This window comes from Sebastes fasciatus, chromosome 18 (genome assembly GCF_043250625.1).
Source record: "Sebastes fasciatus isolate fSebFas1 chromosome 18, fSebFas1.pri, whole genome shotgun sequence".
In the NCBI taxonomy this organism is placed as follows: Eukaryota; Metazoa; Chordata; class Actinopteri; order Perciformes; family Sebastidae; genus Sebastes; species Sebastes fasciatus.
In genome coordinates, this window is record NC_133812.1 from 21,822,719 (window position 1) to 21,838,749 (window position 16,031).

Consider the following 16,031-nt stretch of genomic DNA (forward strand, 5'->3'; position numbering starts at 1 on the left):
CACAGAGACCCCAAAATCAACTCAGTTGATGGAATAACACAATCCCCAGGCTTTTTGTTTCTGGAAATGTATATAGGAATATGCACTTTGTGACTACAATATAAACCAACAATAAAGGTCATAAAACTAAAACATTTAGAGCCATGAAATTAGCTAATGTTGCAGGACCAGCCTTAGTTTATATTGTAGCAAAAAATAATAAAATACAAATAAAAATATATTTACAAATAGTATGCAGTATAATAATAAATATTTTTATTTTAAATATTCAAATAATAAAGGAAGTACTTGGTATATGGTAACTATAGAGGCAAAATAATAATAATAATTATATATATATAGCAGTAGAGGTTGCATACTATAAAAATATTGCACAGGCATTTATTTATTTTTTCATATTGCACAAATTGCATTGATTGAAGTATTGCACTTGTTTATTGCACTTTTTGTGAGGGAGAGTGTTGTATGATTTATCTGTTTAAGAGTCTGATGGCCTGGGGGGAAAAAATGTTTCTCAGTGTTTGGTGTAATTTGTGATATTTGTGGGAAATTTAACAAAATGTAAACTTATTTCTTCATTAATAATATGTTGGGGAAAAGCATCTATGTCAACAATAATGAGCATAAAAATAAAGATGCAGAATAACACCAAGGTCCATCTAGTTGCTGTTCTGGATCTTTTGATCATACCACATGTTCTTCATCAGAGTTGTCATGGAGCTGTAAATGCTAAAATGTTCAATTTAAATGAGACTTGAGAAAAACAGATAAACCAACTGGTGGGGTTGAATTCTTTATTATAAATCATTTACATTACAAAGTAAGACATTAGTCATTGCCATATCCATCATAACATCTCGTTTTACAAGGAAGGGTTAGTGAATCAGCTGGTCAGAAATGTTTGCCTTGCCCAGACGGGCGGGGGGGTTATTCAGGAGGACATTGGCACGGGGGTTAATCATGATCCCATTATTGAGAATAAGCTTGTTGATCCACACAGACACGCACACACACACACACAGAATATCATCAGCCTTCACTAATGAGAACACTGCTTTCAGCTCCGGTGTTGAGCTACTGATGGCAAATGAAAAAGCACGAGAAACAGCAGACAGATGACGAAGCAGCAAAAACGAGACAGCAGGTAGATTTCTTCTTCTTCTTCTGGACCTTTTGTGACTGATGAGAGACTTGTTTCACCAGCAGTTTTGACCCTTTTACCCACGATATCTTTCCTGTTGAAGGCGTTACACTGTGAGCTGCCCACTGGACAGATTCTCAGGTTTGATGAAGGCTTTTTACTGAGCCTGACACACACGAACATACCGCATCTGATCCGGAGATGAAGTGGCGCTCAGAAGTCAGCTAATGAGGTCTTCAGTGGCTTAGAGAAGTCTGGAATATCGTTTTTGGTCTGTTCCCTGCCCTTTACCAAGTTTTCACATAACACTTTTTTTTTATATATATATATATCTTTAAATAAAAATGGTTTATAAATCATCTACAAACCTACATTTTTCTATAAATTACACAATCTGTTTAACCCAAAGGTTAAACCAACAGCTGAAATTTGCAGTAGAAAACTCAGGGAGAGAAAGAGAAAGAGAGATATAGAGAGAGAGAGAGAGAGAGAGAGAGAGAGAGAGATACGACCTCTGCGTCCAGCAGTGACAAAAAGATTGGTAGAAAAAAACATCTATACAACAGCAAACTGATTTTTAAAAATGTAGCCAAAACAAGAGATAGAAGAGATCGAAGGGGTCCTTTTGAGTGAGAGTTTGTTTGTCTGACCCCACAGCGTCCAATCACGGCTTGAGACGGGAGCCGACGCACTGAAAGGCAGCCTCAGATTGGGTCAGCGTGTCTGTGCGTGTGTGTATATAACTTCATGTGTGTATATATTATGTGTGTGTGTGTTAATTATTCAGCATCTGTGATGTCATCACACTCGTGTCAGCAGCTCCTGAGCCCACGTTTTGATGGCAGACGTCGTGTGTTGGAGCAGCTGCCACGTTGAGTTGGTGAAGGACACAGCGTGGCCTTGCAGACACGATACAGACACCTTGCCGCTGCAGGGAAACAGAAGAAAATAATGTTTTTGAGGGTTTGCTCTTCAACTTACTGGTAAAAATAATATTATTAAATGCAGCTTTATGATTTGGATACCAGGATCGGGATGCACGAGCTATTCATAAATCCACTACTGTGTTTGTGTGTAAACATAGACATAAATCTCCACCAACACTACACTACATTACACTTAACATTATGCTAAATTTGAATTTATGAACAACTACAGCTACCGGCTCCTGACACTTTTCTCAACGCCAGATGAAACCAGCTCACATTCAGAGAAATATGGATACAAAACAAATGTTTAAAGGATGCTTCAAAGTACTGACTTGCAGGAGTCCTGTAGGTTGGCCCACGCTCGTTGTAGCAGTTCAGAAATGTACGCCAGCGCTGGCAGGATGTAGTTGTGATGGAGGGAGAGGAGCAGCTCCTTTAAATACGCCAACACCTGGAACACACTGTCGGGCGTGTTGGTGTTCACCTGGGCAAAGACACACAGAGGTAAGACACTTAGTTAATGACATATAATACGACGGTTTCATCTTGTTAGCTTCAACAGAAAACACATCTAATCTTTGTCATTAAAACTGTAGTGGAGGTAAATGGAAATGAGGTGAACATCAGGGAGTTTTAGAGCCACTTATTCATTCATTTACACAGCCTTACCCATTCTATGGCCTGCGGCGTCTTTTCTTTGACCCAGAGGATAAACTGCGTGGTGTTTTCAGAGATGAAGATGGCGGCTGTTTTCGTCTTTTCCAAACCTTGTTCCATTAGTGGCCCCAGAACCCGCGCACACTCAGAGTAGTAATGAGGAGTGTTTGTCTCCAACCAGCTACAGAGGATACAAAAAAACACAACATAAAAACACAAGTTAAATTACTTATTCGCATAATTAATCATCCAGCGAGTTTAAAGAGCGGGTAGAAACAACATCACAACAACACAACACAAGTCTGTTACAGGATTAGCAGACTTGCATAAGACGTGGACAAACTTTAGACAAAAACAGAAACAAATTGTGAGGTCGTACCTGAAACCCTGTGTAGAGTAGACCTTTATTTTGCTCCAGGCCTGCTGAGATACGGCGGTGACCCCTGAGTTGCGCAGATACAAGGCTGTGGTGGAGTCTGAAACACACAACACACTTTGTTAAGACCTCAAACGTCAATGGAAACAGCCTTGCACACATTCTGATATAAAAATTAAGACTAGTGATTATGATGGGTTAACCGGACTCAGACGGACCTGCGAAGGAGCCTTGAGATCTGATGTCATGTGCGATGAAGCCGGCGGCGAACACGAGCAGAACCATGAGCAGTTTGGACCAGGGGAACCCACGACCACGCATCTTTACCTGCAGATTCTGGAGACAGAAGAAGAAACACTGAGTAAAAACTTTACTGACACAAAAATCCAAACTTCTATGTTTTTTGTGTTTGACAATCTAAGTGTTCAGTACATTCATAGTATATATTCTAGAGGCTTCTACAGTGATCTTTGTCTCACCTGACACAGGTTATTGCAGTCCTGAAGCTCCTGAGTTTCCACGGTGTCTTTCATCTCCTCATTGGTCACTTTGAAAGACTGGATTGTTTCTTCAAGGTTCTTCCGGAGCTAAAGATGGAATATAAATCACGACTGTTAAACACGAGACTCAGTTTAAATTTATTAATGAAGCCGTTGCTCTCTGAGTGTAAACATGCCCTGATGCTCTCATTAATCTGGTTTCTGAACCATCAGACCTGGTGGCAGGAGTCGTACCTTTGGTGGCAGGATATTCCAGGACTTAAATAAATGGTTCAACAGCAGACTGGAGAAGAGAAGAGAGAAGAACGACAGCTCGATCTATCAGAATATAAATGGCTGAAATCCAGAATTTTTTTCATTAATTTCTGTGAAAATGTGCTTGTGACATGCTTTTGCCACAGAACGTCACAAACTGGATGTTTCCTTTCTACTTTTCACATTTTAAAAGAAAGAAAAATCATATAACTCACCTGGACTGGGGTAAGTGTTTGGTATAGAGCTGCCTCCACACTCCTAGACTCTGGACATCCACACACAAACACTCCGTCATACTGCTGAGCAGCTGCAGAAAACACGAGAGAGAGAAGAAGAAAAACTCAATTTTTCAGCTATTTTATTGCTCTTTAATTCATGATGGACACTAAACTGTTTTCTGTTGACATTTTAGATAACCAAAATTTTTTTTTTACAATCAAATTCTATTAAAGCAGACCAGGAGGGTCTTACCTCTCTCTTCATGTCGTCTGGACAGTGCGGTGTGGCTCTGGACAGAAATGATGGCAGGTATGTGTGTAATGTGCTCTCAGGTTTGGCTCCAAATGCGAGGACCTTCAGTCGAGGGTACAGACGCCTCAGCTGGTCCTGCAGACTGAACACAAACACAAACGTGTTACTTTATTAGTTTTTATAAAGTAAACAGTCACTGGGAGGTAAAAGAAAAACACTCAAAGCCACACTAAGCTGTTGTCAGTGTTTAAATATACATGTGCCTTTACTAATGAAAACAATAATAAAGAAAATCACATATTTCGTAACAATTGCCTTTTGTGAATGCTGTCAGCTGTTATCCATGTTTTACAGAAGACTGGTAATTTTACAGGTGGAAACTGTTGGAAGAAATGCCCGATGGGCCATGTGACCAGAGGATAAAAACAAAAACCCTCATATTCAAAATGTTCCACTAAAAGAGAGATGAAATTCCCAATAATCTTCTTAAATGGCTTCAGTGAATATGCAAATCAACCACAGTCACTCTGCTCTTCTCTTCCCAAAGTCACGACTTGTGGTTGTTTGATTGAGTATAATTTTGGGTTAAGCATGCACAACCATCCGTTCTCTACACCCACATCCTCCTACACTGCGTATCTATGCTGTGCACATGGGACAATGAAATCATGACAACATGACATGACTGGGGTTGAGTGTTTGCATTATGTTACACGTACCCTGATGACAGGGCGTTCTTGGGCATGAAGGCGAAATCCAGTAAAGGAAAGAACTCTTTAGGACCCATGATGCCAAATCCCTTTGTCAGGTTTGCATGCAGTCTGGAAACAAGAAACATGAAGCACAAATTTAGGAGTCAAGGTTTAACTAAGTCAGACATTAAAAACACGACGTCCTTCATTAAATAAACATTAACTGTGAAAGGGTAACTTTGGTATTTTTCAACCGTGACCCTATTTTTTCATGTTGTTGTGTCTAAGTGACTAATAGGGACAACAAATTTAAGTTAGACACAAAAACATGGAAAAATAGGGTCCACGTTGAAAAATACCAGTTAATTACACACAATTAATTCAAAAGAAAGGCAAGATCACGGATATGTAATAATATTTACCAAGTGATATTTTACCCAAGAGAGACAATATTTGGTTGTCACACTTCACATGAATATCTTAGATAGGTAATAATGAAAAGAAAAAAGAAAGTTTTGGTTGTATTTTACATCATCTAAAGAAAACACAAAAATAGAATGAGCCACATGTTTCTCAGAGAGACTTACAGGAGGAGTCTCTCCAGATATGCGATGGCGTATGAAGACAAGGACTTCACTCCCAGCACAGGAAGCATGATACCCAGCCACACTGAAACACAAATAAAGAACTTGATTCACATCATAGGAACTTTTACTTCTGGCATGAAACGTGTGAACAGTCGGCCTTTTCAGCTTTCAATTTAAAAAAAAAAAAAAAGAAGCCCAGAGCTAAACATGACTTTTATTCTTTCATGCTTAATCATTACTTAAGTAACATGATCTGGAGGCATTTCTTCTGTGTATTAACAAAGGAAAACAAAGATACTTCACTGTTATATATCATAAGTCTGTGACATTAAATGCACTCAGATGTTATTTTGTTCTTGTGACATTCACTGTTGCCATTTTAGATATAATTTTGTGCCACTTCTATCGCATATGGCACTGGAAATATTTCAATATCAGGTCAATATCTTGCCAAATCTAATCACATCAAAGTCTGGGGCTCAGACAGGAAACTCTTGATTGCTTTTTAAACAAGATTAGATTTCCTAACGGGGTTTTCAATCCCATTTGAGAGATAATACGCAGGACATTTTGCACTTGTAGTTTTGTAAACTGCCTCAGAATGAGTCAACTTGTTTCTTTCCTTTGCCTTGGGGCGAGTCAAATGCTGCTCAATAACCTTATTTTGCAGAAGAAGCTTGTTATGTAATCTTCCAAGAACATTCGTCCTCCTCCTGCCCACATGCTAACACCCACCCCACAGCTTCACCAAACACCAGGCGGCAGACCTGGAGCAGCAGATGAGGTTTTGAAGTTATCATGTGTTTAAGCTCACAGATGGCTGTTAGTGACTCTAATATGCAACTGTTGCTTCATTAACCCCTAACCCAGAATTTATGTCAGCACATGTTGTTGGGAAAGTGGGAGAAAGGGGAGACAGAGTGGGACACAGTGCAAAGGATGATAAAATACTGTGTCTACATGTTTAAAAGGAGTGTGTGTGCTTCGTGTGTTTGACTGTCTGTTACCTCTTAATCCCTGGCTGAGGTCATAAAACCCGGCTTGGCCAAGAGCCCACATGATGGTCAAACACTTCACAGGACGATTCTGAACAGATCGCAGTAACTCCAAATACTAGAGAGGAAGGACAGGAGGAAGGGAGGGTATTACAACATATTATTGCAAGGTTGCAAAACTTGTATTGTTACTTAATTAGATTACATTCAGAGCAGACAAGGGCAAGGCAGCAGTTATCTGCAGGACTCAAGGACACACACACAAACACACACACACAGTCACTCACCTCTGGCAGGTTTATGGTGGCTATCCTGGGTTTGTCCTGCAGGATTGCCTGGATGCAAACTCTGTAGCCATGCAGAGGTTCTCCTGGAAACAGAGAAAGAAGCTGTTTGTGTCTGTTCTGGACTAAATCTATGAAGGATAAAAATGACTAAAATGTGACTAAAAGTAAAAGGCATTTTGGTCTTAAAACTAAGACTAAATCTAAAATAGCTGCCAACTTAACCCTGATTTCAATGCACAGAACAGCATCTACAGTTAATGTTTGTTTCTCCACTGTCTTGTTATGAAAACAAAGTTTTCTTCCATATGTCACTCCATGATGCATTACCACAATGAATTTCAGAAGTGAGCCAGGTGACTTGAGTGTAAATTTCACAAAGTACCTACACTGGAAACAACAGTAAAGATAGGTGGGAAACGCCGGTAACAGCAGAGAAGAGAGATGTTGCATCTCATTACTGCATCATTTATGTCTCGCTCCACTTCCAACCCTCCGTTACACCTACCTGTCTGTCTGTCCAGCTCCCTGAGCATCGTATAAACACAGTGGTCGAAGAAATCTGGCAGAATGTCGCTGCAGCGCCCGATGAGGCCTTTAATCACAGCCTTCAGCTCTTTTCCTGAAAGGCAGTATGGGTAGTCTGGGGACAAAAAGACAGAAACAGTGGACATGAAATAAGTCTTCTGATTATTGGGTCAGTGTCCTACAGAAACTTTTAATACCAGACAGTTTGTTTCCTTTACACATAAAATGAAATGAAGTCTGAGTTTGACCGACCGTGAGCATAGCTGCTGAGTGTGGGCTCGCTCTCCTGCGCTGTCAGATTGAGGTTGAGGTATCCCGCCAGGTCTTTGACCCACACTGATGGGTTTTCTGGGAACAAGGTCTGACTGCGGGCCAGCTGCTGCTTCAGGTCCCCGACATCCAACTAAACAGGGAACAAGATAGAGAAAACTTTATAGCATGTACATTCAGAAACAACACCTCCATTATGTAAAGAGGAGATCGTGTTACAGCATGTGATAGTTGGCTTGGAAGATGCCACAGTGCAGCGTTGTTTCGGTGTGTTTGTTTGAAGATATTTATAGCTTTTAAAAGCTGATTACATTTATTTTTCTTTTCAGTCACTGACAAAGATCAGCCAAGTTCTCACACCAATATTGAGGATAATAAATTATCAGTTTTAATCTTAAATGTTAGCAACAAACTAGGGCTGCAACTGATAATTATTTATATTATCGATTAATCTGCAGATTATTTGTGTTTTAGGGCAAAAAGCACTCACAAATTCCTCAAAATAGTTAAATAATTGTTTCTCTTAATAAAAATGTTGAGCCTTAAGCTTTTGATACAAGCATTTATATTGTAAACAAATGTCAACGTCTAACAACCAGGACGTTTTGAAAAAGGCCTGATAAGATAAGAGAAAGTGCATTACTCACAGTTTTGAAGGCTTCCTCGAGGGTCTTGTGAGTAACGGGGGCGACTGGGCTGCTGGAGTGTGATTTCTTGGATGGTTTACTTGATGAGGGCTTCTTATTTTCGGGCTCGGCTGGCGGGGGAACCTGCTCCTTGTTCTGCTTCTTTCCCATCTTCTCAAAGTTGTCGTACAGAGTCTCTGACATCACTATGGGCGCTGAAAAGAAACAAGGCAGCCGAGGTTAAGACACGCCTCTGTGCAGATATGAGCATCTACACTTTTTTCTTTTTTGAATGCAGCCTCTTATCAAACTTCTATGACACTTTCTAATATCCACCCTGTGTCCTGAATAAGTTAATCCATGAAACCACGGCATTCCCCTCCCCTCTCATTCAGTGCCTCCTCCCTCCCTCTATGGCTTGCATAATAGGCCGCTATTATCCCAGACAATATTCATGCAACACTCATTACAATCCACAAAGGAACAGAGTTAAGCACCAGCAGCATTTCAAGCTGCGTGTTACTCGCTAAGATCCCATTTGTAAACAAACTGTGTCCACTTAGTTCTCATTAGAGCTTGACCAGTTTTAATCTTTGAAGGCCAACACCAGTATACTTTGTGTCCTGTGGTAGCAAAGAACAGATATTTTAGGTATCCGGTATAATAAGTATCCGGTATTCCCCAGAAGTTTTATTTTTTATTCCAAAGATGTAAAAGCCTCTGAAAGGATACGGCTGGTATCATTCTATATTTCATTTATTGTCAACAAATCTCATGAAAAGACTAAACTCAACAATGTGTTAGTCCATTTCTGACTTCCCTTTCTCGTCTGTAGCTCTCAGACCAAAGCTCATTCTTTCCTAAATCTTTACGAACAGGTCACAAATATATAGTTCCTTTTTTTGATTACATATTTCCTCAAACAGGAGGAAATAGTGCATTTGTTGGGGACTATTTTCACACGCGGATTGATATACATTTTGTACTCTAGTGAGTATTTCAGACAGCACAATATAGGCTAGGCCTACATTTCTTTTTCTCTATAACTTCACTTAAAAATGTTATGTTTATTTTGCACTCAAGTTCTTAAAATGAGAAAATATTCAATACTTTTCATTTGTCAAGTATTAAATTCACACAGGAGTATACTATAGGCTTTACCATGTGGTTATTCTAAGGTAACAAAAACACAAAGATTCTTATTATCAGGTGATTATACACTAAAGAAAACATACTTACAACATCCATATCTGCCAATATACCCTCCTAATTGTTACACACTGGTCCTTTACAGTGGCGCTTTTGTGTGATTCTTTGTGGAGAAACTCTAATCAATTGGTCGTCAAAATCGTATGAGTGTTAGTCGACTAGGACTACATTTCTTTGGTCGAGGACAGCCCTAAACTGCACACAAGACTCCCTGTCAGACCCACCCACAAACTGGAGTCTCTGTGCTGACAGAGGTCACCAGTTGTTCACTGGTCATTCAGCTGTACATGTTGCTGACAAACCTAAATCTATATCTGGTCTGAGTGTGTGTCGGTACAACACAGGGCTGTGACGCAGACACGGGACTCGTTTCATCACATACTGGATTCAGTTCCCTGTTCAAATGTTGGTCAGTCAGGACTATTCTTCACTTCCCTGAACTAAAAGGGTTTGAGCTTGAAATTTATTTTTTCATGGAATCAATGTGTTGACAATTCCCATGAAAGTACATCTATGAGCGCGACACAAAATCAGATAAGGTTTCCAGTTTTGACATGCTCCAGTCCGCAGTGAGTAATCACAACGACGGTGTACCAAACTCACCCGTGTCAAGCACTTGGCATCAAGATTTGTTTACTACGGTACTTTCTAAGGAAGAAACCGATGGCAGTACTCCTGCAGTAATTAAACAGATCAAAGTGAGCCACTTGCAGTAACTGCCAACACTGAGTTTCCAAGAATCTAGTCAACAACATCACTAAATTAAAGAAGAAGAACCATAATACTCCAACCACCTGGAGATTTGCCACCAGTTCTTGTAAATGTCAAACACCACAAGACAAAAAGGTGCGTTGAACGTGTTGGAGTTAGTTAAGATAAGCATGCAAAGGAGGAGTTTAGAAATAAATTAAAAAAAACAATAGAACGCAATATGGAGGAGTGTAGAGCTGCAACGATTAACTATTCGATTAGTTGATCTACAGAAAAATATTCGCCAACTATTTTGACAATCATTTATTAAAAAAAAAATTGAAATTGCTGTTTTCAGCCGGTCAAATGTGGAGATTTCCTGCTTTTTAATGTTTTATATCATATTAAACTGAATATCTTTGGGTTTTGGACTGACAAAACAAGACATTGAAAGACATCACCTTGGACTTTGAGAAATTGGGATGGACATTTTTTACAATTTCATATAATTCAATATTTTTTTTGGTTACTCCAGAAAAGTCTGCAGATTAATCGTTAATGGAAATAATCGTTAGTTGCAGCCCTAGAGAAGTCAAAACCTGACCAAACTTGGCCCAATTATTCTGATTGAATTATGATGCATCTTTATTCTGTTTGGGCTCTTCTTCTGATTCTTACTCTGAAATAAAACACTGCACTGTTTTATTATCCATTCACAGGGAACATGTAACCTTTGTTAGTGTTTTGGTAGCTGCTGGGAAGCAGACGTTACACTGTGTGAATATTAATTTAAAAAATATGAGTCTTGTGACCTTGTGGAGGTTGTTATTCATATTCTATCCTACCTACTGTCTCAGTGAAAACATTGAATGACTTTAACACAAAATATATATACGGTCTTTGAATTAGGGCTGCAACTAATGATTATTTCCATTGTCGATTAATCTGTTGATTATTTTCTCAAAGCCCGCAATGACGTCCTCAAATGTCAGTGAAAACCTTGAAGGATTTAAGTATATTATCTACAGTCTTTGAATAAAACTATCTATGTCACAAAGTGTAGTCATAGGTTGGAACGAAAACCTACATAATCTTGGCACTACTGTATGTCCTAACATTGCTCAAAAAATGTTTTCCAGCCCTGGCGTCTGTCGGCAGAGGGTCTTAGTGGTCTGGTGGGGTGTAATCTGAGTACATGTACCCAACAAGGCACCTCTCACAGGGTGGGTGGACTGGGAATGGATTCTCACACCAGCAGAAGAATAGCTGACTGGATGCTTCACATATAGATACAGAGCAACCTCGTTCAGACACTTCACAACAACACAGAACAGACTGCAGCGAGGCACGTCTTGCTTATCTGATCACAGTTCTTTGTCTGGGATTATTTAAGACACATATGAATTGTGTCGTAAAAGATTATGCTGTAATTTAAGGAGAGAGCTGAAAAACTGATTAATGCCAACCTGTTCTACAGAGATCATTAGTGTAAGTCAGATTTGAGTTTACAATTTCTATCAAGTGGAGAGAGGCCATAAAATAAACTGAGTGGAAGAAACAGGACTATTTTACAAAGCTAAGCCAATAACAGCTGGTATGACGTCTGTTTTTTTTTTTATTACCCTCCTTAGATTAAGGTAGCCCTCAAAGTATGCGGCATGAAAATCAGTCAAATAACATGTTGGATTTGATGTACGCGCTGATCAGATCTCCTATAACTTGTCCAGACATGTAATGTGAAATTAAGTTAAATAAACATGACCTTCTCAAGGTGAAGGTACGTATGTAACATGCAATCACACATAAAGGGATTTAAGAAAAAATATCTTGGCTCAATGACAAATAATAGGTCAAGTAAAATCAGGCGTTTTATTTCTAACATTTTTCGTTCTTGTGTTTACTTCTGAAGACACCGCCCACAAAAGATTCGGGAGCCTGCTCTAACAGATACAAAAGCCTCAAGCTGACATTTTTGTGCTAAAACCACAAACTCAACAATAACAATCTCATGGTTGTTGGAGGCCTTCATGGGAATGAACTGAGATTTAATAATAATAATAATAACATAAGAATCGGACCGACAAGAAGAATCAATATTGGCATTGGTATCAATAAAATCTTGTCAATTCCCATCCCTATTTCTTTTAGACAAAACCTTTAGCCTTCACCTCCTCCACCTTCAGACTGACACAGCCACGGTCACTGTGATCAGACAGACTTTGGACCGGCTGATTCGCTGATAAAACTGGTGCTGGCAAAGTGAGATCTGAAGTCGTTGTGAGAGGGTGCGGTAGTTGACGGTTTGTTGTTGTTGCCAGGTTTACTGAATGTAATGTATGCTGAATATAAAAACAAACAATCCATCAAAGGTTTGTAATTATGTTCTACTCAGTTGGGCCAATGAGGAATCATCACACAGTAAACTGTTAATATGGTTACTGTTTTCCACGGGCAGATTAACCTGCTGGGGGTTTTGTAGATTAGCCCTCAACACTACCTGGACCCAGGTTTGCTGTATAGTTATTTGATTAAACACAAATTAATTCAGGAATGGGAGCACAAAACTTATAATGAAGTGAAACTAGATTTTAACACAGGCTCCAGTCTTCAAGACAGGGAGTTAAAATCAGGTAATAATCCATGACACACCTTTCAGTTGATCCTCACGCCTATCATCAGCTGACATTGTGCTTTGTTTGTGGAGGTAAATTGGCTCAAATTGATTTACACACAGTAAACCTGGGGCTTTTTGGGGCCCCTGGAGTTCTGGGACTACAGGTCAGTCGCCCACTTTACCCAGTAGGTAATCAAACCTTGATCCCTGCTCTAGACCTGTCAGAGGACTGTGCAGATTTTTGTAGTTCCACTTTGATCTACAGGTGAAAACCAAACTATTAATTATTAATGTGTGAAAAAAAAAAAGAATCCCGCAAATTTATGCGCATTGCCATCATCTAACCAATAATATAACAATGAAAAACTTCAGTTAGGGTATAGATAATTATATTGTCCACTCTTAATTCCTCAAAGGATAAGACTGGCCTTATTATATAGATATATAAATATATATATATATTAATATATATATTATCGTCAAGAAAACCTGCAGTGCTCTTAAACTCTTAATACTTTCCAATGGTGCTACTGCAAAGATAATCGATTAGTTGTCAACTATTAAATTTATCAATTATTTTGATAATTGATTAGTCGGTTTGAGTCATATTTTTTTAAGAAAAAATAAAGTCAATTTATCCGATTCCAGCTTCTTAAATATAAATATTTTCTGGTTTCTTTACTCCTCTATGACTGTAAATTGAATATCTTTGAGTTGTGGACAAAATAAGACATTTGAGGACGTCATCTTGGGTTTTGGGAAACACTGATCGACATTTTTCACCATTTTCTATCATTTTATAGACCAAACAACGAATCGATTAATCAAGAAAATAATCAACAGATTAATCAACAATGAAAATAATCGTTAGTTGCAGTCCTACTTTCCAACACTGTCTGTGTCACTCAGCCCCAAGCTCATTGATTCCAGACCTAAAGCTTAAAAAAAAAGAGTAACTAGCAAAATATATATTTTAAAGGCTAAATAATTTTCTTAAAACAGCTAATGATGGTTAGTCTAGACTTTTAGCAAATACTACTCAAACAGGAGTAAACAGGGAACTTTGTTGGGGACTATTCTCAATAGCAAATTAATACACAGTTAGTGCACTAATCTTTATGGGCCTATATATATATATATATATATATATATATATATATATATATATATATATATATATATATATATATATATATATATATATATATATATATATATATATATATATATAAGTACCACGTCTCCCAGTGCAACGTGTGGCAAATATGTTTTTAATAGTTTTTGGACAACAATGAGGACTAAATTATATCAGTAGTTACACAGTTACTTGTTAGTATGATCAATTAAATGTTTGGTTTGTTGATAACTGGAAAAAATATAACATATTGCCAGCCTTATCCTTTACTAAATCATGTAAAAGGGGGGATACACGGGATTACAGTCACCACATTGATAATTGATCACTCAGCACAGTGACAGCTGTCACTGTACTAGGCTAAGTGGAAATAAGCTTAGGCCTAATTAATTAGCTTAACGTTATACTATTAAACTAAGTTTAACAACAGCAGCAGAAAGAAGAAAAAAAAAGGGTCACACATGCTGTTAACACATGTGGCAGACAAAAAAAATTAGTGTCTGGTAGAAATGTTCAGTGACCTGCCACAGTGGCATGTGAGGAAAAAGGTTAATTTCAGACCCTGGATGGGCAGAAAGAAGTATTCAGATGCTTTACCTAAGTAAAAATGGCCTACTAATACCACACTTTGAAAATACTTAACTACAAATAAAAGTCCTGCCCTCATATGTAATATTCTTATTATAAGTATAATGTATAATCTTATAAAATAAGATAAGATAAAATAGAACTTTATTAATCCTGAAGGAAATTCTTGAGCCAGAGATTGCTCAAAAATACAATAAAATTACAAGTTCAAGTGTATAAAAAAAGTGTATAAAATAAAAAAGTGCTATTTCTAGCACCATTGCCTAATAGAATAACAATTAATTAAGATACATTTAGTAAAATGAGTAAATAAGATAGGATAAGTAAAATAAAAAAGGTAAAGTAAGCTAACAAACAGAAAAATAAGTAATATTGCACATGAGAATGTAAAAAGTAGTATTGCACATGATATTATATATTTGTACTCAGCTGTAATAATGTAATAGTAAAATTCACTAGTATCAAAGAATCAAAAGTGAAAGTACTCATTCTGCAGTAAAAAAAAAATCCCCTGTCAGTGTTTTACTATGATGTTTTATAGATTAATATTACTGCTGCATTAATGAGTATGTTGCATTTTACAGCTGTAATCTTTCAGTTTATAATAATAATAATAACAAACTGTATTTATACAGCAACTTTCATATATAAAATGCAGCTCCTCAAGTGATGACGTTGCCTTTGTTGACACATTGCTAGCAGGCTAAGTGAGCTCAAGCTTAGCTCGCTAGAGATGTGCATGTGGCAGGAGGACCAGAATAACAATAGTTAGCTGTTATTTGTTTTAATAAATTAATGTGTCAGCAGAGAAGAACAAAGTATAGCCACTCATGTGAACTGGTAAAACACCAATAAATGTCAAATGAAGATGATAGCATGCTAAGCTAGTAGCTAGTTAGCTTAGCATGCTAGTGGCTGTCATCCAGTGCTAGCTGACCGTTAAGACAGCTAGAAGTGAACTAAGAGGTCGTTTAGCTCGTTTAGACAGACACACACACGGAGCTGCTCTTCGTGTGAGCTTCAGCAGAGAGGTACTCACGTCTGGATGTCTGGTTGGACTCGACCAGAGCTTTCCTCGCCCCGCTGCTGGTCTTCCTCTCGGTCTGGTTCTTGTTTCCTCCTCCTGCTGCTGCTGGTCCTCCGGAGCTGCTGCTGCCCTTCTTACCTTTCTTCACCACCTCCCATTTACCGGCCGAGACATTATTAGAAGCCATTATGTGTCTCTGTGGTTCCAGATAGTGGTGTTATTTTATTTAAGGTCTGGGTAACTTCCTTCTGTCCTCCCTGGTTGAATGAAACAGACCGACTCAACTCGACTCAGCGGCTCCGATCATTTAACTGTCTGCGTGCAACGTGTCTTTCTGTCAGCGTGACGTCAGAGTGATGCGTTTGAGGACCGTTACTTTCATGTTTATACACGTCGACATTTTTTATCAACAAATATCTTTTTTATATATATATATATGTATATATATATATATACT

The 16,031-nt window shown here is 38.3% G+C and overlaps 1 protein-coding gene across 1 annotated transcript; it reads right to left on the reverse strand.

Annotated features, from left to right (window-relative positions):
• Positions 1-780: 780 nt before the first annotated feature.
• tmem214 (transmembrane protein 214) lies at positions 781-15,911 on the reverse strand. Its single transcript, XM_074614932.1, has 17 exons — positions 15,587-15,911; positions 8,333-8,526; positions 7,668-7,818; positions 7,396-7,530; positions 6,891-6,973; positions 6,616-6,721; positions 5,609-5,690; positions 5,049-5,150; positions 4,330-4,471; positions 4,074-4,165; positions 3,838-3,886; positions 3,583-3,690; positions 3,322-3,439; positions 3,107-3,203; positions 2,740-2,908; positions 2,403-2,554; positions 781-2,069 (listed from the first exon to the last, which is right to left on the reverse strand). Exons 1-17 carry the CDS (start codon positions 15,759-15,761, stop codon positions 1,943-1,945), a joined length of 2,082 nt encoding a protein of 693 aa, XP_074471033.1. The 5' UTR covers positions 15,762-15,911; the 3' UTR covers positions 781-1,942.
• Positions 15,912-16,031: the final 120 nt, after the last annotated feature.

What these genes read in the sequence shown, in the direction of transcription:
- tmem214 (XM_074614932.1), bottom strand. Translation starts at nt 15,761, where the DNA reads ATGGCTTCTAATAATGTCTCGGCCGGTAAATGGGAGGTGGTGAAGAAA. An exon ending in CCTCAGCCAGGGATTAAGAG is followed by an intron (nt 5,691 to 6,615) that starts GTAACAGACAGT and finishes TTTGTGTTTCAG; the next exon opens with TGTGGCTGGGTATCATGCTT. An exon ending in CAGACGACATGAAGAGAGAG is followed by an intron (nt 4,166 to 4,329) that starts GTAAGACCCTCC and finishes TGTTTTCTGCAG; the next exon opens with CTGCTCAGCAGTATGACGGA.